General features: G+C 30.9%; 2 protein-coding genes across 2 annotated transcripts; both read left to right on the top strand.

Annotated features, from left to right (window-relative positions):
- The first annotated feature begins 341 nt into the window (after positions 1 to 341).
- On the top strand, positions 342 to 4,657 carry OCT59_018572 (uncharacterized protein). Its single transcript, XM_025319971.2, has 7 exons — positions 342 to 1,013; positions 1,217 to 1,308; positions 1,403 to 1,514; positions 1,662 to 1,786; positions 1,884 to 1,936; positions 2,032 to 2,188; positions 2,307 to 4,657. Exons 1-7 carry the CDS (start codon positions 689 to 691, stop codon positions 2,343 to 2,345), a joined length of 903 nt encoding a protein of 300 aa, XP_025172535.1. The 5' UTR covers positions 342 to 688; the 3' UTR covers positions 2,346 to 4,657.
- Positions 4,658 to 9,062: 4,405 nt separating this feature from the next.
- Positions 9,063 to 9,985, top strand: OCT59_018573 (uncharacterized protein). The gene is made up of 5 exons (XM_025319972.2): positions 9,063 to 9,107; positions 9,197 to 9,225; positions 9,312 to 9,433; positions 9,626 to 9,757; positions 9,838 to 9,985. Coding segments are annotated over exons 2-5 (291 nt in total). The 5' UTR covers positions 9,063 to 9,107; positions 9,197 to 9,223; the 3' UTR covers positions 9,873 to 9,985.
- Positions 9,986 to 21,859: the final 11,874 nt, after the last annotated feature.

Here is a 21,859-nt window from a genome sequence, read left to right on the forward strand (position 1 = left end):
TATATATCAAAAAAATTTTTTTTTTTTTTTAGTATTAAAACTTTTCTTATTTTCAACTTATAAGTAACACATAAAAAAAACAATGTTTAACAGTAAAAAAAAAAAAAGTCTGAACACAGTACAGGGACCACCACCGACCGTTTTTCCGTAAATAATAATTACTCATCAATCATATAACAAATCAAGTAAAATTTTGTTTTACCACACCACATATCATACATATTATACTAAAAAACCCTAAAAAATTTTTTTTTTCTTTCTTCTTTCCCCCCACAATTAAAGAAGACCTATAGCTCGAAATATATATATATATATCTTTTATTTCTTTTCCTTTACACGTATATATTATTTATTGTATTATTATTATCCTTATTATTATATTATATATATTATCCATTATTATTTTTTTTTCTTCTTTTTTGTTTGTACTTTTATATAAATATAGAATAAACTTATTTTTTTTTCGTCCAGTTCATTGAATAAATAGAAGTTACCTTTTCGGTCTTGAAAATATTTTAGAGTTTCTTTGTGGTTAATAACAAGGAAAAAAAAATTATCAAAAGATTCTATTAAACAACCAAAGATATTTTTTATACTTTAGATTTTATAATTAATTACTTTAATTTTTTTCGATACAACAATATAAATCAAGTAACACCTAATTTCACCAAAAGAACATTTCGACATAATGCCTTTCCTTAGTAAGTTAAAGAGTGTTTTCTGCTGCAACACCAACAAGTATATACTTGACGACGACGACGATGATGTTGCTTCCATCATTGAACGCTGCACCATGAGTCAACAAGAGGAGGAGGAAGTTTCGGAGAAACCATTATTAAATGACTTTGAAAATAAGTTCGATTCTCCTACAACAAGACCTTTCTATCAAACCAACCAAGTCATTGTAAAGTCCGTATTAAGGAAGAAGAGAAATGCTTCCGTCTCCTCTACAAAAAGTCATTCACCAAGAAGAAGGTATAATATTCTACTCTTCGGGGATAATTTAACAGCTGGTAAGATTTTCAATTGAATATAAATTATAGATTCTTTTCATGATTCGGGTGGGTTAATTGAAATGTTTTCGGACTACATCGATATATGATGTTCGAATTGATTGACGTCCATCCGTTCATCAGCGGCTTATCATTCTTTTACTGAAATTAATTATACTGAATATCAAAATTAACACGTCATTTTTTATTTTAATGTTAAAAAGGTTGGGTAAAAAATGAAGATGGTTATGGTACATATCATCCATACGGATTGAGAGTACAAAAAAGGTTCGAAGATGAAGGTTTAGATGTAGAAGTAAGATTATCAGAAAATAAATTTTTTTTCGCGTTTATCTCCTAATTTTCGGACAAGAATTCGATTTCTAAACCTATTTTTAAATAATTAACAGGTTACAGTGAGTGGTGTTCCCGGTGAATGTGTCGTTCAATCTATGGAAGAACGATTAAAACATGAATTAGAACAACCCGGCAAATGGTACGACTGGGTAGTCATTCTTGGAGGTAAATAAATAAATTTACTTATATGTTAACTTGAATAATATAATATATACAAGTATATACAAGTTTATTACAAGTATATACGAGTATATATAAATTATGTCATATACCTATAATTAAAAATATATATATACATTCAATTATTTATAGGCACTAATGATGTGATTAACGGATATTCCGCCTGGGATATTTATGATGGACTTAAAAAATTGTACGCATTATGCTCGAAACATGGCGCAAGAATTTTAGGAGTAACAGTTCCGGAATTTGATTGGGTAATTAAACAATTTGCAGAGCGTTGCATATGTTTCGGATAGATTTTATCGTTACATAATATATTTAATTTGGAATTTTCTTTGTTGAATTTTTTAGGACTTGGTCAATCATTTAGATTATCAGCGTCGTATTGTAAATGAACACCTTAAGTAAGTCAAAATTTTTTTTTTTTTACTATTCTTTTTATACTTCAAACCATAAATGAATTTTGTTCGTTTAATAATACTTTTCTTCTCTCATCTAGCGTTTACAATAATAGCACCACGAGGAACGCATTCACACTCTTCTTGTTAGACAGATTCTTCCCAATGCAATCTTTAACAACGGAACAACGAAGAATCTTTTGGGATTATGATGGTGTACACCCAACCGAGGAAGGGTATGATCTCATGGGAGATATGGTTTGTATTCCTAAACTTTATTATATAATCTTGTCACGTGATTTCATGTGAAAGTTAAAGTATATACCCGTGATAGCATGATGTTAATATCTTATCTTGCATAATCACGACAATATAGATCTTCGACCTTTTACTTAAAGAAGGATCATGGGATTAAATTGCATTGCCATATGGGAGACAATATTTTTGAGCAACAATATATCGTTCTTATATATAAACATAAAAACTTTCTTTTTTGGTTTTGCTCAATCTTTGGCCTTTTTTTTCTTACATACTAGATCTATATTCGAAAAAAAAAAAAATTCGAATCAATTTTGATGATGACTTTCATCATGTTGATTTGAGTTTTTTTTTTATTTTACTTCTCTTATCGTCTCCCTTTTTTCTTTAAATAACGATAATGATTTGATATCAAATCGAAACTCGGAGTAAAGGGAGTTTCACTTCCCACACATTAATTTTTCTTCGTTGCTCTTCTCTTATATATAGAAGTGGGAAGTTAGAAAAAATTGATGTCACAAAAAAATTTATATTATAGAATTTGGGTTTCATAGTTGTAGATTATATTATTGGGTATAAATATTGGGAAATTGTTGACATCAAAAAAAAAAAAAGGAAAAAAATTACTTTTTTTTCTTTTTTTTTCGGTTTTTATTTATTTATTTAATACACATTTCTACACAAGTTCGAATGGAATACACTAATAGTACAATTTATTCGTTATCTCTTTTTCGATTCAGATGAGAAAGGAAGGAAGGAAAGAAAAGAAAGTTATGACCAAGAGATATTTTTAATTTGTTTTTAAGAAACATATTAATAGGGTTTAAAAAAAAGCAAAATTTTAAAATATTCTCCTTTTTTTTTTCTTTCCCCTTTTTTAATCATCTTTTTTAACTCATCAAAAAAAAAAAAAAATTACTTCATAATTCAAAAAAACGCATTTCAATTTTCTCTAGACTTTTGGTCGGCAATAATTTTATGGTATAGATCTCCCCCTTATATATAGTTTAATTCTTCAAAAAAAAAAATTGTTCCCTCAATCTTGCCGTTCAGCAAAGAAAAAAGAAAACAGCGAGTCGCGCTGTTTAGGTAAAAAGAAACATTAGGGTTCTAATCATTCTCCTTCAAATTTCCGAAAAACTTGACGTCCAATCAAAACGTCTTATCAGCAACAATTCAACTCGACCAGCAAAAATTTCAAAGACTTCAACGAAACAAAGACCTCCTTTTGTTCGGTCCGAACAAAATATAATCTCTTCGAAATGAAGGATTTCAAAAAAAAAACGACATTAAACTCAATTCCCATTTTCTTTTTTCAAAAAAAAAAAACATGCATTCCTTTAATTTTATGATTTTAATGATTCAAAAATTAGTCAAAGCAGAAAAAAAACATACCACTTTTTTTTTATCTTTTTTTTTTAATGTAGAAAAAAGAAATCATATATGGGAAATTTCGGAAATTGTTTGGAAGGGAAAAGACTATTAAGTAACATGCATATATGTTAATGACACAGATCAAAGGTTTCTCTTTATTATACCATGAACTTTTTCTAATTTATGAAAAATAGAACATTTATCTTATTGCCGACCAGCAAAAAAAAAAAAATTTTAACGCAAAAAAAAGAAAAACATTCAACACATTTTTTCATTTTAAAAAAAAAACCACTTTTCTTCCTTGTATATAGTTTTTTTTTATATATAAATAGTTCTTGTATTTATTTATTATTATTATTTTTTTTTTCTCATTCAAAAATCAAAAATCTCGTTTCTGTTGTTTGTTTTTTTCTTCAACGCATTTTTTTTATATTTCTTCAGGTTCTTTTACTTTTTTTTTACATTGCGGTTTCTTCTTTCCTTGAAGGAAAGACATTTTTTTAATTCGCTTTTATGATATCATCAATTTTACATTTATGAAAAATTGTTAATTACTTTTATTTTTTATTTAATGCATTTTTAAGGACTATAATATAGTTAAAGAAAGAAAGTTCGATTTTTTTTTTGTTCTTTTAATATTCTTTGTTGATTTTTTTTATCCTCCTGTAAACTATTATTCATTTTTTTTTCTTTATGAAAAAAACCGAACTTCTTTTCTTTAATTATTATAACACTTTTTAACACACACAAAATATTTCTTTTATATGCTATTATTTTATAACTTTTTCCGACTTTATGAACAAATCTTCGATAATAGTTCGTTTTTCTTTTAAAAAAAAAAAATTTATTTCGCTTTTTTCTTATTTTATCGATTCTTTTTTTTCACATCTCTACAATTTTTTTTGTTTTCTCGTTAATTTTTTTCGTTTTCAATTTTTCTATTTTATTTTTTTCAACTTTTACTCGATCGAATTTTTTTGGCAAATCGTTAATAAATCTGAACAAATGGCACAAATTCTGAAAATTTCTTCGTACTAAAAAAAAAAAAAATTATTTTGTTCCTCGTGTGAAAATTATTTTTTTTCGTGTTTAATTAAAAAAATGTGTACATTACGTAAAAAAAAATATATATATATAAATTATCGTTATCATATTGTCGTGTAACAACCAACATTTATATAGATTGATTAAATGACAATCACTATTAAATGACTAATATTTAAAATTGCTTTTTTTTGTAAAAGAATAAAAAAAGGGTAAAAAAAAAAGACGCTCTGAAAATCCTTATACGGGAAAAAATTACGCGTTTTTGATCTATTGAAGTTTACAAGAAGTCGTACGACATAGAATACATAGTCGACATAAAGATAAGTGGCGAATTAATTAATAATAATTGAGTATAAAGTTGGTTAGGTCATAATTTCATAAATAAAACACGTGTTTAAAAAAAAAGAGAAATATTACCGATAGTCCGATACTACCGAAATCATCTTTAAATCTTAATCTTTAATCATCAAAAAATATCAACGAGACCGTTTTTTTATAAATGTTAATTGATTCAAATGATATAAATGATATTCAATCAAATGATTTTAACAAAATTTCATGCATGTATTTGACCTATCATAACTTAAAATAATTTAACTTGAAACAATGAACAATGGAGAAATACTTTTAATATTTTTTTTATTTTTTTTTTCAATAAGAATAAAAATATCTAATTTTAATAAAAATATAGACGCGTGAAAAAAATTTTCATTGATGCGTTTTTTTAATAAAACTCATGTTTATGCTTTATTGTTTTTTGTTTTTTTTTTAAAAAAAAAAAGTTTATTTTTGAATGAAAATGAATGAGATTAATTTTTTTTGATGTAAAAAAACATTCGGTATATTAAAATTAATTAATTATATTTATCTTTATTGTATGTAATATTGACGCAAGCTGAATATATTTTTTTTTCATATGAACAAAAAAAAAAAAAAAATTTTTTTTTTAATTTCCTTTAAACGTTCTCATTTTGCACACTTTGCACACAGAAAATTATTCATTATTCATTTTTTATTCATTTTTTTTCTTCCATTTTTTGTCCCCCTGCTTGTGGGCTGAAAAAAACTTATCTTTTTGCACATTTGTTTATCATTTTATTGGGGATATTGACATCCTGTAAGTTTTTTTTTTTATCAAGTTTTTTTCCCTTTGAGAATAAAGATGAATATAGAAATAGATTTTTTTTGAATATGAAATTAAACTTAAAAAAAATTGAATAAGTCTGGGAAAAAATGTAATATTTTTTTTTCTTATAAATAAAGATGCCTCCCGAAGAAAAAGATGTAGTTTATAACATCAAACAATAATAAAAAAAAAAAAAATTCAATTAATTTTTTTTTTTCGCTTTAAAAAAAAAATTTAAAATAAATAAAAAATGTAAAAAAAAACAATCACTTTTTTTTTAAATCATCTTTTAAATCACCTTTTTTTTTTCTTTTTTAAAAAATCAAATCACCTTTTTTTTCCAACAAAATACTTCCCTATACAACACATTCTTTTTTAATTGAAAAAAAGAAAAAAAAAGGACTAAATATATTAAATATATTAATGTTGAAATAAAAAGTTCGAATAATTCAACATTCCTTCTTTAAAAAAACATTTTTAAAAAAATAAAGCGAAAAAAAAAAATACAATGTACATTTAATATAATGAAATTTAACGTTTTTTTTTTACCGTTTTTTAACGATTTTTTTTTTAAAAAAAAAAATTTCGCGACTCTATTTTTTTATCTTTTTAACGAACGATGAATTTAACTTCTTTCTTTTGCGTTTGCTGCGTACTATTAAAGAAAGAAATATATTTTCGATTTTAAAAAAAAAAAAAAACTTCGAAAGATCACTCCTGTTTATATAATCCTATTTCATTTTAATATTTGAAAGCAACAAAAAAACATTTCGTTTTTTTTCTTTACTTTTCTTTACTTTTCTTTTATCGAATAAAATATCCGTTTATCGAAACAACAAAAAAAAACAACAAAACGCCAAACAACGGTTAAATCAAAGTTACGATATGAATCAATCTACTTTTACTATATATCGACGAATTGAATCTTAGGGTTCATCTTCTCTTTTATATATACACGAATCCTTTGGATTCTTTTTATTTCAAAAACCTATTATAAATACATTATTTTTTTTTTACTTGTAAAAAAAAAAACGATTTAATATTTTTTTTCGGAATCACAAAAAAAAAGAATAATATATCACGTATTAAAAATGGAATTAATGAAAACTTCCAAAAGGTTTTAACAGTACAATGTATATTTTCTTTTTTTTTTTATATATATTTTTCATTGTAGATAAAAACGACAATTCTTTTTTTCTTTCAATTTTGTAAATTTTCGAGAATTTCCTTTATTATAAAATTATAAAAATTATAAAAAACAAAAAAATTATTGTTTCCTTTTTTTAAAAAAAAAACGCTTACTTTTTTTAGCGAAAAATTTTTTTCTATTTTTTTTTCTATTTTTTTGGGTTTTTACAAAAAAAAAAAAAAAACTTTGGTAAAAAAAAACCGAGGTTTTTTATTATAAAAAAAAAAAAAACCTGAAAAATTTCATTCAAAAAGATATTTTTTTTCTTGTTTTTTCTTTTTTGTAAATATATTTTTTTTTCTTTTAACTCGATTTTTTTTTTCCTTTGTATACTTTTTTTCTTCTTTTTTTCTTTCTTTCTTTATTTTTTTTTTGTCTTTTTTTCAAAAACAAAAAAATGAACATTATATTATATAGAATTTTTCTCTTTTTTTTTTCCAAATACTATAAAAAATTTGTAAATTTGACGCTTGAAATAAAAATGTTTACTTTATTTAAAGTATAAGAATAATTTTAAAAAATGTATTTTATTTTAAAATAATGAACAAGAGAGATAAAAAGACGGTATACCGGCAAATACAATATTACAAAATTACATCATTACAACCTTATCAAACATATCCATCAAAAAAGATAACATAGATACGATCAAAGTTGAAAATAACAAAAATAACATTAGTTTTTAAAGTACTTCACTAAGAATCTATTATTATTACCTTTAGCAATACTGAATGTTTGATAACTGCAGTCATACATAAATTGCATAAATTGCATAAATTGATATCTATTTCGTATCATGATATATTTCGCTGATGGCAACAATGGCAATGTAAAAAAAACACCACCAAGTCGATTATCATATGTTAGTTACTCCGATCTTAGTAAATATTAGTTTAGTAATTGTTGAACAGACTCATGCACATTATATATTACGCCATTATTCGGCGAGATCTCAATTGATTTCATTCATTTCAAAAAGAAAATTGAACTTTGCATATAATCATATTTAGATAATTAGAGTAATTGCATTTGTGAGACGTATGACGGCGACTCAGAGTTTTGATTCTGTGATTCCTCGAGGACACTAGGAGGCTCACTTACAGTTATGGTTGTAATCGTAACAAAAAAAATGTAAATCATGCACAATCAGGCAAACATATCTTCTTGAAGAGGATGCAAAAGATAAAGGAAAATATATATGAAACTTAAAAAAGTATTTAAAAGTTGATGATAGATGTATTGCTATGATAACATTATCAAAATAGATAATCTATGGTATATTGCTTTTAGTTTGACCTTTGATAAATATTGGTACAACATAATAAACCTAAAAAAACCATCGCTCTAAATTTCGGTCGCGTCATCTTTCATCGTACACATTCTGATTATTATGCTCATTTAAAAATGTGGTCAATCAATAACTTAAGCAACGAAAAAATGCATCAACTAAAAATAAACAGGCTTTATCTGTTTTATTCATCAATGACTTTGCACTTTGGGTGACTTCTCTCTAAAGCTTATCAATTAAATTAATCTGGTATAGTTTCATTTGTAGTCATTTAGCGATCGAATGGGTTGATCACCTGACATAATAATCCGAAATTTCAGGGTCCCTGTCGTACGCATGTCGTATGTTACATTAATTTCCTTTTTTGGAGATACGTGTTTTTTCATATTTTTCATAATTTCATTTTACTTAGTAGTCCAATACATTTACCGGCCAAAATTAATTGATCAAAAGTTTATATTTGGGATTACTATCAATTATTCTATATACAAAAATAAACTGTGTTACACAATCTGATTGATCATTTCTCGAATTCAAGTTTTTTTTTATTGAGGCGAATTTATTATTAAGAAATTTATATAATTTTTTAGTGCTAAGCCTCGTCAAGTGAAAATCGAAATTGAACTAGATCAAAAATAATAATTCATATAACAAAACTCAATGAAATCATGTAAGAGTTCAAGTTTATTTTCTTTTTTTTTCGGCTTTTTTTTTAAAAAAAAAAAGGATAAAAACGCCTCAAAGTAATAAACAAACGCATGTCAATGAAAATGGTTAACTTAATTCAAACATGATTTATTTTTTATTTAAATTCACGCCTTTTTTCACAATTTGTTCAAACCTTTTTTGAAAAAGTTCTTTTTGAAGTTGATTATCATATTAGATTAATTAATTAGTAATTGTATATCTAGATTAACGTGTTTTATATAAGTATACTTTTAAAATAATTATCTATAATTATATATATATATTTTTTTTTTAAAGTAGGGGAAAATAATTTATTAGTCAACGATGTAAGTTTTCTCATTGATTTTACGAATTTTTTATATAATGATAAAAAGAAGAGATGTTTAAGCTTTTTCTATGGATATTTATTTAGGTCATCGGAAAAAATTGAATCAGTAAAGAAACAAGTTGAAGAAACAACAAAAGAAATACATAACACTCTTCATCTACTTGCTGAGAAAGATAAAAAATTAGATGAATTAAAAGCACAATCGGGTATATTATTTATTGTATCACTTAAAGTATATTAATATTATATTATTATTATTATTATTATTATTATTATTATTATTATTATTATTATATTATATTTATTATTATTATTATTATTATTATTATTATTATTATTATTATTATTTAAAAAAAAGACTTTTTAAAATAATTTTTTTTTTCTTGATTACTTATTAGACTCGTTATTAGAATCTTCTGCACGCTTTAAACCTGTAGCTGTAAATCTTCATAAAAAATCACGATGGAAAAATATTAAAATGACTATTATTCTTACTGTTGTTATAATTCTCATCTTGGCCGCTATTATTGGTATGTTTAAAAAAAATGTTTAAAAATTTTATTTTTATTATATTAAACTAATGAATAATTTTAATTTTTTTTAAAAAAAGTTCCAACCATTCTTAAATTTCAAGGAAAACTCTAGAATAAATTTATTTATTTATTTTTTATTTATTATTTCTTTATTTCTTTATTTATTTCTTTATGTTTATATTCGTTGTAATTTAATTTATTTATTGCATATGTTTTTAATCTTTCACTTTCAATACACGCCTGCGTTTCAAAAATTTCTCGTTAATTCTTAATGAAAAAAAAACAATCATTATTATTATTTTAATAATAAATATGAAAAGGAATCCACCGTTTTGTGATCTAAAAGTCCATGAATGAATTCGGCCTTCATATCTCATGTATTTTGTTTTCTAAGCCTTTCGTCATTTTTAGGAATGAAGCCAATATCGATCATGCAAAATTTTGACAAGGATATAATCAAGGCAAGTTGATTCGTGATATATAGATTGAAAGATCTTTAGCAATATGAATAATTTATGTTTCGCTTTTGTTATACATACAATAAGTTGGCCAAATCATGAAATTTCTTTGCTTTATTTCTGAGTAATGCATTGTTTTATAAAGCAGTTACCCCATTTCTATGCTTTCCCACATTACAGTTAGCCGGAAAATGAATTCTGAAAGTGTACAACAGTCAATGAAGATGCTGGAAATGTAAAAGAGAATCAATCACGCTGGCTTGCAGTCATTTCCATGCCAGACAGTTAGCCATCGGAAATGATGGAAGTGCCCATCAAGCTTTGTTCATTTGTATTAGTTCAATTGGTCTGAATATTTGGTTGTAGTACAATCATATTTTGCTATAAAAAAAAAGCCTCAATTTAGGAAAACTTTAAGTAATAAATTCATGTATTTTTTACTGTAATAAATAGCTATGATACTATAATACTTAAAGTACATGGATGTGATTTAAATGATACCTTATAATAATCTAATTATAACTCTGAATCTTCACAAATGACATAATATTACACATACTTTTCATACACACGTTTTTATTTATAAACTGAGAAATGTAAGAATTTACATATACTTTGATTTTCTGAACTTAAACCATTCAAAAGAAATTTCTTTTATATTCTAATACAATATTATTAGCATCTATCTAAATTACAAATAAATATTGCTAATTCAAAATTATAATAAAATAATAATAATAAAATAAACCATGATTCGTACTTACGAATCTTGGTTTTGGTTCATCCATTCGTCAGAAATCCACCCAAACCTATAAAAAAAAGAAAAGAATGGTTATTAGTAACCGTTCATTAATATTAATAAAAAAAATTTAACCAAGATTCGTATATACCTACGAATCTTGATCTTTTTCCGTTCTCCAGAACTTGGAAGCCCACCCGAACCTATAAAATAAAAGAAAGGAACAGTTAGTACCTGTTCCAAAATAATAAAAAATAAAAATAAAAAATAAACCAAGATTCGTACTTACTTACGAATCTTGGTTCCTTTTCTTCCGATCTTTGGAAGTCAACCCAAAACCTAAAAAATAAAAGAAAGGAACGGTTAGTAAACCGTTTCAAATAATAAAAAAAAAACAAAACAAAATCAAGATTCGTATATACTTACGAATCTTGGTTCTTTTCTGTACTTCGGAATTCAGAAATCCACCCGATCCTAAAAAAAAAGAAAAGAACGGTTAGTAAACCGTTCTAAATAATAAAAAAAAACAAAACCAAAACCAAGATTCGTATATACTTACGAATCTTGGTTTTTTTCCGTACTTCAGAATTCGGAAATCCACCCGATCCTAAAAAAAAGAAAAGAACGGTTAGTAAACCGTTCCAAATAATAAAAAAAAACAAAAACAAAACCAAGATTCGTATATACTTACGAATCTTGGTTCTTTTCCGTACTTCGGAATTCGGAAATCCACCTGATCCTAAAAAAAAGAAAAGAACGGTTATTAGTAACCGTTCATAATAATAATAATAAAAAATTAAACCAAGATTTGTACTTACTTACGAATCTTGGTTCCACTTTTTCCAAAGATCGGAAGCCCACCCGAACCTAAAAAAAGAAAAGAACGGTTATTAGTAACCGTTCATTAATAAAATTAAACAAAACAAAAAAATTAAAACCAAGTTTCGTATATACTTACGAATCTTAGTTCTTTTCCATTCTTCGGAACTCGCGAACCTAAAAAAAGAAAGAACGGTTATTAGTAACCGTTCATTAATAAAATTAAAAAAAAACAAAATTAAAACCATGATTCATATATACTTACGAATCTTGGTTTTTTTTTCGTTCTTCAGAACTCGGAAGCCCCTCCTAAGACACCGAACCTATAAAAAATAAAAGAAAAAGAACGGTTAGTAATAACCGTTCCAAATATTAAAAAAAAGAAAAAAAAACTAAGATTCGTAGTACAGAATCTTAGTTTTTTTCCGTTCTTCAGAAACTCACCCAAACGGCCGAACCTATAAAAAAAAGAAAGGAATAGTTAGTAACCGTTCATATAATAGGAAAAAAAATAAAATAAAAAATAAACCAAGTTTCGTACTCGTACTTACGAAACTTGGTTCTTTCCATTCTTCGGAACTCGGAAGCCAACCCAATCCTAAAATAATAAAGAAAAAAACGGTTATTAGTAACCGTTCGTTAATATTACTAAAAAAAAACAAAAAAAATTAAACCAAGATTCGTTTACTTACGAATCTTGGTTCTTTTCCATTCTTCGGAACCAGGAAGCCCGCCCGAAACTTATAAAAAAGAAAGGTACGGTTAGTAACCGTTCCGAAATATTAAAAAAAATAAAAACCAAGATTCTTAAGAATCTTGGTTCTAACACAGGTCGAAAAGTGAAAAATCAGGCACCAATCGGTCACCAATCAGGTAGCTGATTGGTGACTGATTGGTGACTGATTGGTGACTGATTGATGCCTGATTTTTCACTTTTCGACCTGTGTAAATCCCCTTCCCCTTCCCCTTTCCCCATTTTTTACCTTAAAGTCCGGTTTCATGTTAAAGCCGGCATCCTCCTATGCGTCCTACAAAAAAAAATAATGAAAAGAAACGTTAGTTCGTTTCTTAAATTAACAAAACTTCACTTTCCTGTTTTTTACCTTAAAGTCCAGTTTCGTGAATAAGCTAGCGTCCTTCTACACGTCCTATAAAAAAAATAATGAAATTTATTTCTTAATTAAAATTAAAAAGATAAATTAAAAAAAAATTTAAAAAAAAATATGTAAGTTTCAAAACGAAACTTACATTACTTCCAAGAAAAAGAGGCGGAAGAAAGGTATGAGAAAAGGGGGAGAGCGAAAGGGGAAGCAAGGAAAGGACGAAAGGGAAAGGAAAAGACAATAGGGAAGGGAGGGGAAAGATGAAAGTACAGGGAAAAGTAGGGACGAAGTAAAGTGAAAGGAAGGGATGAAAGGGGAAAGTTTAAAAAAGATCCTTTTTTAAACTTTGATATGCGTAACGCGTGACGTTTAATTAGACTATTCGACCAATGTCTAATCGTAGATCATGGTCAAATTTTTAATTGAATATAGGCCGGCCTTTTTCGACTAGTGAAATCGGAAATTGGCTATGCCGAATGTCACCTGATATACAGATGATCGTCAATTATTAGCCGAAATTTAGCCGAAATAAGGACGATTTGCCTTATTTCCGATTTGCCTTATTTCGACTAGTGAAAGCATTCTGGATCGAGAAAGGAAGTTTAAGGAATAACAAAGCCAACGGAGTAGTCGCAGCCAGTCCGGCTTTTTTCTGTAATACCGAAAGTATGGGTGTAATAATTAAATGAATAGTACTTTCGGAAAAAAGCGTAGTTTGTAGACGAAATTCCAATCTTGAAAGAAGGACAGCGTTGTATAAGTAGGCTAAGAAAAGCAGCCATATCTTTAATCATAGAGCGTGATTGTTTAAGCACAAATTGAGGCGAAGCAGACAAAGAGAACCAGACTCCTAAAAATTGAAATGAAGTATTAAGAGCTAATGAAGAGAGAGAAAGGGAAGTTGTAGTAGCCAAAGAAGAGGGTAAAAGATCAAAAATAATCTGCGAAGAAGGAGAGGAGGATGAAAGAAGAACATATTTAGCCGAATTGGCTTGAACATTATTCAAAGTATAAAATTCAGCAGTGATGGAAAGACGATCTTCAATGCCAAACTTTGAAGAAGCAATAAGTGTAGAATCGTCCATAAACGTCAAATGTGAGATAGGTAATGAATGTTGTTTAAATTCAAGTGGAGAATAATTTAAAAGAGCTGAAGATTTTAAAATAAAAGGATCTCGTGCTTCTCGATTTAAAACAGTGAGAAGGGGATCCAAGTAGATACCCAAAGTACACTGGTAAAAAAATGGTCTATCCTACACATATCCTACACATATCTTACATATATCGGGTACTCAAAATGTAGAAAATCATATACAAATAATACACATATCATACACATATCGGGTACTTATATATATAGTATACCTATCAGGTACCTGATATATGTATGATATATATATTAGTACCTGATATGTATATGATATGTGTATTATTTGTGTATGATTTTCTACATTTTAAGTACCCAATATGTGTAAGATATGTGTAGGATAAATCATTTTTTTACCAGTGGTAAGGGGGAAATAATTTCTCCTTGATCGATACTAACACGTACACGATAAGCAGCAGTATCACCATGACAAGTAATAATTCTATTATTTCGTCGTGTAAAAAGGTTCAAGATAAATTGCACTAAAAGTGTAGGGAAATGTAATCTAACTAAAGCTAATTTAAGCATATTCAAGTCCATAGAATCAAAGGCTTTAGAGATATCTTGAGAAACTATCCATAGCTCCTGATCATCAGTGGAATCATGTTTTTGTTGATGGATAATCGCATCAAGCATTTTGATAGGGACATCAGTAGAACCACCAGGTAAACCAGCAAAGTTACCTCCTTGGAGAACTTTGTTATCAGCAAGGATGTTAGAGAGACGATTCGTGATGACCTTAACTACACATTTTCGAACTGTTTCCAGAAGAGTAATAGGTCAAGTGTTCTTGAGTTGAGCATCAAAATCATGGGTTTACGTATAGGATAAACCACGGCTTCACGCCATGTTTTATCCTTTTACTTTGCTATGTTTACGGCCAGACCACCTATTGCCTCTTATGAGACTAATCTCGGGTCTGTGTCCTATCATCTTCATTTGGGCAACCATTATACCGAGCCTCAGGTAACAGCACCACTATAGAAGACATCTCCCATCGGGCCATTTTAGGCTGATCTGAAGCTAGGTACACGCCGCCTACTTATCCTATACCCATTGCACCGAGTACTGATACTCAATTTATTTTACGACCTTTAGAGAGCATCCACTTTCATGGAGGACTTTCGACAGGTAACATCAACCATCTAATACCCTTCCATACCACCATTTTAGGTACTAGTGCCTCACTCAAAGCCACTACAGCCCGCGATTACCTAGCACCGATAGTACAGTTGTTTACCCCGTGGTATACATTGTAGTGACCACTCGGACAGGAAGTAGCAGGCATCTGTCCAGGATCACCCCTATGGCGGGTATCAACCACCAGGGATCACCAACCAGGACCCAAAGAGTAGGAATCGAACCCTATGGCCTACGTTACTACCTGTTCAATGCACGAATACCTTGAAGGTCTAAGACCTAACAGAAGGTCTAACTACCACTAAGATATTGCACCCTCAGCTTTACCATCTAGGACGACCATCTAGCCATTACTGACCCCAAGTGGTATCGTAGAGTGAGCCGACCCGGACAGGAAGTCCCATCCAAGTATAGTAGTGACCTCAAGGACAGGACTGCGCACATGCCAATGGCCTCATAGGGAACGTTAGAAGACACCATGAACCTTAGTTGAAATGTGCGGCCTAACCGTACACACTAATTCACCATGATGCAGTCCAACTACACTAATCCCTGTACCTTCACGCTATTGGTTGTAGCGTCCGCAGTAAAATTCTTTTTATTTCCGTGGTCGTAGGAATCGAACCTGCGACCTCACCGTCTTTCAGGCTTAATGAGGGGGTCCTCGGTGACTAAGCCACCGCACTGAGCATGGGGTAACCAACCCCAGCGTTTTATCCAATACACTGCGCGAAACAGATCTTACGACTTTATCTTTTATTTATATTTTGAACTTCGAAAAATAATCGAACAATATTACAAAAATAAGAAAATAAACTAATAAAAAATAAAAAGAGTAGCTTCACGACTCATACAAGTAAAGAAATCTAAACTAAAATAAAATTAAAGCAAAGAAAAAACTGAACTATTACAGAATCGCATACCCCAACTTTACCCGAAGGCCAGTGTGAGTCAACTATCCAACATCCAAAAATCCAGTCCGTTACCAGAAAGAGATCCTAAGAGGTTGAACTGTTAAGCGGCGCAGAAAATCCAAGTGCGAGATCCAAGATCCACCCCGAATTATAGAAGAGGATATCCAAGAAATCCAGGAATCCTGAGAAACTGACGCCAAAGAAGAGTTGTGTTGTTGTGGAGAAGTAGTATTAGGGAAAGAATTTGTAGATGGACCACGTAATTTGGAAGCAGCCGAGATACCCTGCGACTCCTCCCAAGCATGGAAAAGAACATTCCGACACAGCCAAATTTCACCATATAATTCGACTTGGAAGTCATTAAGAAGGGGAGAAATAGTCTTGTATATAACAGAGAGAGGAAAGTATTGATTCAAAAATGCCGTTAAATGCGCAGGCAACAATCCTCGAGTAAGCCAAAGACAAGATGAAGAAGGAGCTTCATAGTTCCAGCAATCCAAAGCAAAAAAATTGGTATGAAAGGAATTATCCAAAGATTTCAAGGAAAGGAAAGAAGATAAACAAGAATCTCTAAATTTAATGACTTCAGACCGGTGCGTTAAACAGGGATTTAATTCCGGTAAAATATAAGGACAAGTCCAAAGATGATTCAAATCTTCAGGAGCAGAATTACACTGCGGACAGAGCCAGTCAGGAGAATATAAGTAAGGTTTACGTTGTTGAAGAGTAGTTAAGGTAGGCAACATATCCAAAAGAAGTTTAATGCGGAAGATCCAAAATTCAGGACGACCATTCCTATGTGAAGCAAAACCTTTAATTTGTGAAAGGCAAAAATATATACCAGCCCAATCAAAAAGTGAAGGAGCACCAAGAGCAGTAAAGCGCGCAAGTGAACAGAAAGATAAAAGAGCACGAGCATCAGCAATAGAGCGGAGAAAATGTCGAATATTCACGTCAATTGGCAAGGAGTTAAAAGTCAACACGCATGGAGCATAACAAAATGTTGAAAGTAGAGTAGTGGGTTTTAAAGACGAATGAGCATCTTTTGCCAAAGAATCCGCTTGTATATTGTAGATATCATCGCCATGAAGCAGGACTTTAATCAATTCGACATTAAGATTACGGTCCATGATAAGTTGTCGAATAGAAAGCCAAAGAAGATGATTAGGTTCTCGGAGCAACTTCGGTGAGAAAGGAGCATCAACAAACCGTGTCCATAGTGAAATTAACTGACTACAATCAGTATAAATAGAGATTGACGAATCACGGAAAAGAGCATTCAATCCTAATAGAACAGCAGAAATTTCAGAGCGCAAAGCGGAAGGAAAGTAAGAAGGGAGATGCATGGAAGAAGATTCCAGAACAAGTCCATCATCATCAAGAGCAATCCAAGCAGAAGTCATGGAAGAAGGCGAAGAATCATTGGCAGGATGGAACGAACCATCTGTGTACAAAGATTGCACCGAAAGTGGTAAAATAGTATCTTCAATTCTATCGATTATCAGCCCAGAGGAGAAAGAGCGGGAGAAGCGTTTGAAAAATGAACAAGAGCCAAGGAAGTCGCATAACTCCATGAAGTAGATAGAGTAATGGGAAGATAAGCCGCGAAAACTTTGGCATTTCTGGTAGGTATTCCACAAGCTTCGATACAGTGCAAGAATACGAAAAAAAACACTTTTCGCCGTTACAGCGCTGTTTAATGGCAGATTTCTTGGATAAGGCAGGAATGTTAACCGCACAACCAGGGACGAGGGTTATAGGATCGTTCATCAGCCACAGTAGAAACAGGAAGCCAATGAGACATAATAGCCGAGTTTTGTTTCTTATAAGTGATACACACACGACCAACAGATAAAGTTTGAGTAGCAGAGTCAAGATTAATAGCCCATTGAGGATAAAAAGAATAATCTTTAACAGTATGATCTAATAAACAAGGAGAAGCTAAAGTAAAAGAAGAATTAATAAAATATGAAGATAAAAGTAAAGTAGAAGAGGAAGAAGAAAGAAAATTATTATTAATAAAAGTAAACCAATTAGGAATCCGTCCTTTACGACCAACGATGCCGAGATAACGAAGGTCAGGCCAATTCATAAGATAACGTCCACAAGGAGAAACCAATTGAGCAAGCACAAATATATTCAAGTTTTTCCAAAGTTTCCAACTTGTTTGAAAAATGGAATGTGGTAGAATAGATCGGAGTGGTAAAGCAGGTTGTAGATCGCGCCTCGGAGGCCGGAAGGAGAAAGACCACGTGATGTTCAAACGCGAAGAAAACAAAAGCGAATTAAACAAGGTATGCGTTCGTAAAGAAACAATATGCGACCATGGTTCTAGGTTAATAGTAGTCGGGCAACTTTCAGCACCCAAGTATCCTTCGAAGATAAGAAATAGCATAAAGGGCAAAATCTGTAAAATCAGGATGAGTGAAAATTTTTTGCCAAGATGCGATATGGGAAGAAAGGAATCGATAAAAAGCATTCTGAAGCGAAAATGGAAGTTTGAGAAATAATAAGGCCAACGGGGTAGTCGCAGCAAGACCAGCTTTTCTTCGAAGTACTGAAAACATAGGCTTGACTATTGATTGAATAGTACTTTCAGAGAAAAGGGTAGTTTGAAGACGAAATTCCAATCGCGGAAGAAGGGACAGGCATTATAGAGATAGGCCACATGTTGTGCTAATAATTTCTTCGGTCCCAAGAGAGCAGCCATATCTTTAACCATGGAGCGCGCTTGTTTCAGAACAAAATCAGAAGAGGCGGACAAAAGAAAACCAAACTCCTAAAAAACGAAATGAAGTTTTAAGAGGTAAAGAAGAAAGGGAAAGAGATATATCGGAAATTAAAAGGGAAGGTGAAAGTTCAAAAGTAATCTCCGAAGAAGGCGAAGAGGATGAAAGAAGAACATATTTTGCTGAATTGGCTTGAACATTATTCAAAGTATAAAATTCAGCAGTAATAGAAAGACGGTCTTCTTATTCCAGATTTTGAGGAAGCAATAAGTGTAGAATCATCCATAAACGTTAAATGTGAAATTGGTAAAGAATGTTGTTCAAATTCAAGTGGGGAGTAATTTAAAAGAGCTGAAGATTTTAAAATAAAAGGATCTCGTGCTTCGATTCAAAACAGTGAGTAAGGGATCCAAATAAATAACCCAAAGAAGAGGGGAAATGATTTCTCCTTGATCGATACCAACACGTACTCTATAAGCAGCTGTATCGCCATGACAAGTAATTATCTTATTATTTCGTCGTGTAAAAAGATTTAAAATAAATCGCACTAAAAGTGCAGGGATATGTAACCTATTTAAAGCTAATTTAAGCATATTTAAATCCATAGAATCAAAAGCTTTAGAGATATCTTGAGAAACGATCCATAGTTCCTGATCATCAGTAGAGTCATGTTTATGTTGATGAATAATCGCATCCAGCATTTTGATAGGGACATCAGTAGAGCCACCAGGTAAACCAGCAAAATTACCACCTTGAAGAATTTTATTATCGAGCAAGGATGTTGGAAAGACGATTCGTGACGACCTTAACGACACATTTTCGAACTGTTTCCAGAAGAGTAATAGGTCGAGTGTTCTTGAGTTGAGCATCAAATTCGTGAGGTTTAGGAATAGGATAAACCACAGCTTCACGCCAGTCAGCAGGAATATCACCGCGAGAAAGGCAGGTATTGGCCAGTAAAAGAGAGAAATCCAAGGCTTCACCGGACAGATGTTTAATCATCTCATAAGAAATTTTTGAAGGGCCGGAAGCTTTGTTATTTGGCATGGAGGAAATCACAGCAGACCATTCTTGTAGGGAAATAGGCGCCAAAACAGGATCATATAATGAAGCAGACACATTTGTAAAAGGAGTGTAAGCTTGTTGCCATCGGGCGGGAAATGAAGTGATGGAAGAATAGTGGACCGACGGAGGAGAAACAATTGATTGAAAATGAGAAACAGCCGCATGTTTAATATCCGAAGGATCCGTTAATAAAGTAGGAGTTGAGTCCAAAACGACCAGAACACGGTCAAGAACAATTGAACGTTTTTCTACTGATAAGGCAGAATCGATAAAGGTGCCGAGCGAGTTCGAAAAGTGTTCGTCACGTAGTGCAGTATAATATTCCACTGAGTCCGTAAGATGTTGGGCGAATTTAGTAGATAAAAAGGCAGAAACTAAAGTCTTCTGCGATCGTAAAAACGATTTAAATACAGATGCGGGGGTTGTAGAATAAGTAGGAACTGAGTAATCAGGAAGTAAGGATGCAAGATTTTCAAGATGGGAGGGCAAAGCGGCAGTCATTTGCGCAATCTGAGTAGGCCGATTAGAACGACGAGTAGTAAGGCGATATAAAAATCGATCTAAAAACTTGTTAATAGCAATAAGTTTAGTTAATTCAGGAGAGTACGAATGTCGGTGTGTGTTGGAGACTTTTTGAAAGGGTAAAGTTTCAATAGCAGCACTAATTATGGCAGCTTTCAATGCATGCCACATACGATCAAGAGAAAGAGAGGAGAAATCAAAATTAGGGCGATATTGTCTATCTAAATAAACTCCAAGAGAATCATCTACTTCAGAGGTAAAATTATTCCATTGTTCAACTGAAGTGGAAGCGTAAGAGAAAATAGTACGCAATTCTTGTTTTTGTTTAAGACGAGATTTAGCCAAAATAGCCAGGCAAGAACTGAAATCAAAAACAGTTGAAAGAACTTTGTGATCTGTAAAAGGACGAGCAAGGAGATCCGGGCAAGTAACCACTTGCGAAAAAAGACCAGGGGAACAGGAAAACCAGGTGAAGACCAAATATAATCCAGTCAGAAGATCCATTATCATGAAAGAAAGTGGGATCAGGACCATTTGTAGAGGAATGAGCTTGATGATCGGTAAAAAACCGAGAAGAAAGCAAGCGAAGAAGCTTAAAATGATTAGGTGAATAATTAGAATGAGCGATTGCATCAACATTGAAGTCGCCAAGAATAACTACAAAATAATTATTAGCTCGGGCATAATCGAGCCAAGAAAGAAGTTTGGCAATAAGATCATTGCAAATAGATTGATGAACAGAACCAGAAGGGGGATAATATATAGAAATAATAGAAATTTTAGTTTGATGAAAGAACAAGTCTAATTTAAGAAGTCGACCGTTCCAAGGATCAATCGTTTGAACATGTTTATGAAGGGGATTACGTAACAAAATGCCAACACCATCATGAGGGCGAGAAGAAGAAGATGAACAAGCCCAATAGGACTTAAAGTGATGTTGGGAGTGTTCACTTTTGAAAATAAATTTAGCATTTGAAGGGGAAAGACGCGTATCATTAATAGATAAAGCACCAAAAGAGGAGTGGAGAAAAAAATTAAGCAAATGTTGTTGTCGAACTGGGGAACATAAACCATTAACATTTAATTGACCAAATTTAATAAGGGGAGAGGGGTGAGGGGAAAAATTATGTTTATTGTTGTCCATCATTATTACACACTGATAAATCGGTAATAAAGAAGGGGAAAAAGAGAACAATTATTGATTAGCTTGGCCTTGTTGCCGAGCTAAGATGAGGTTGTTTTGTTGGATTCCTTCTTTAATCGAGCCAGCCAAAGAGGCAACAGTATCAGAAAGAGAGGAGAGACGCTGTTCCATATCAATAGGGGAGGAAGGAGCGACGTTGGAAGGTGGAATGGGAGCAAAATGAGGAATCGGTGAAAAACCACTTGTTGATTGCAAAGGAGGAGAATTAACATCAACGAGGATATTATTATCATTTCGATTCACTGTATCATCCCATCCT

The sequence above is a fragment of the Rhizophagus irregularis genome, chromosome 27 (genome assembly GCF_026210795.1).
Source record: "Rhizophagus irregularis chromosome 27, complete sequence".
In the NCBI taxonomy this organism is placed as follows: Eukaryota; Fungi; Glomeromycota; class Glomeromycetes; order Glomerales; family Glomeraceae; genus Rhizophagus; species Rhizophagus irregularis.

Excerpts from the sequence above, each read along its gene's own strand:
- OCT59_018572 (XM_025319971.2), top strand. The coding sequence starts at position 689 with ATGCCTTTCCTTAGTAAGTTAAAGAGTGTTTTCTGCTGCAACACCAAC. Across the intron at positions 1,515-1,661 it reads CTGGGTAGTCATTCTTGGAG|GCACTAATGATGTGATTAAC; the intron begins GTAAATAAATAA and ends AATTATTTATAG. Across the intron at positions 1,937-2,031 it reads ATTGTAAATGAACACCTTAA|CGTTTACAATAATAGCACCA; the intron begins GTAAGTCAAAAT and ends TCTCTCATCTAG.
- OCT59_018573 (XM_025319972.2), top strand. Across the intron at positions 9,434-9,625 it reads TGAATTAAAAGCACAATCGG|ACTCGTTATTAGAATCTTCT; the intron begins GTATATTATTTA and ends ATTACTTATTAG. Across the intron at positions 9,758-9,837 it reads CATCTTGGCCGCTATTATTG|TTCCAACCATTCTTAAATTT; the intron begins GTATGTTTAAAA and ends TTTTAAAAAAAG.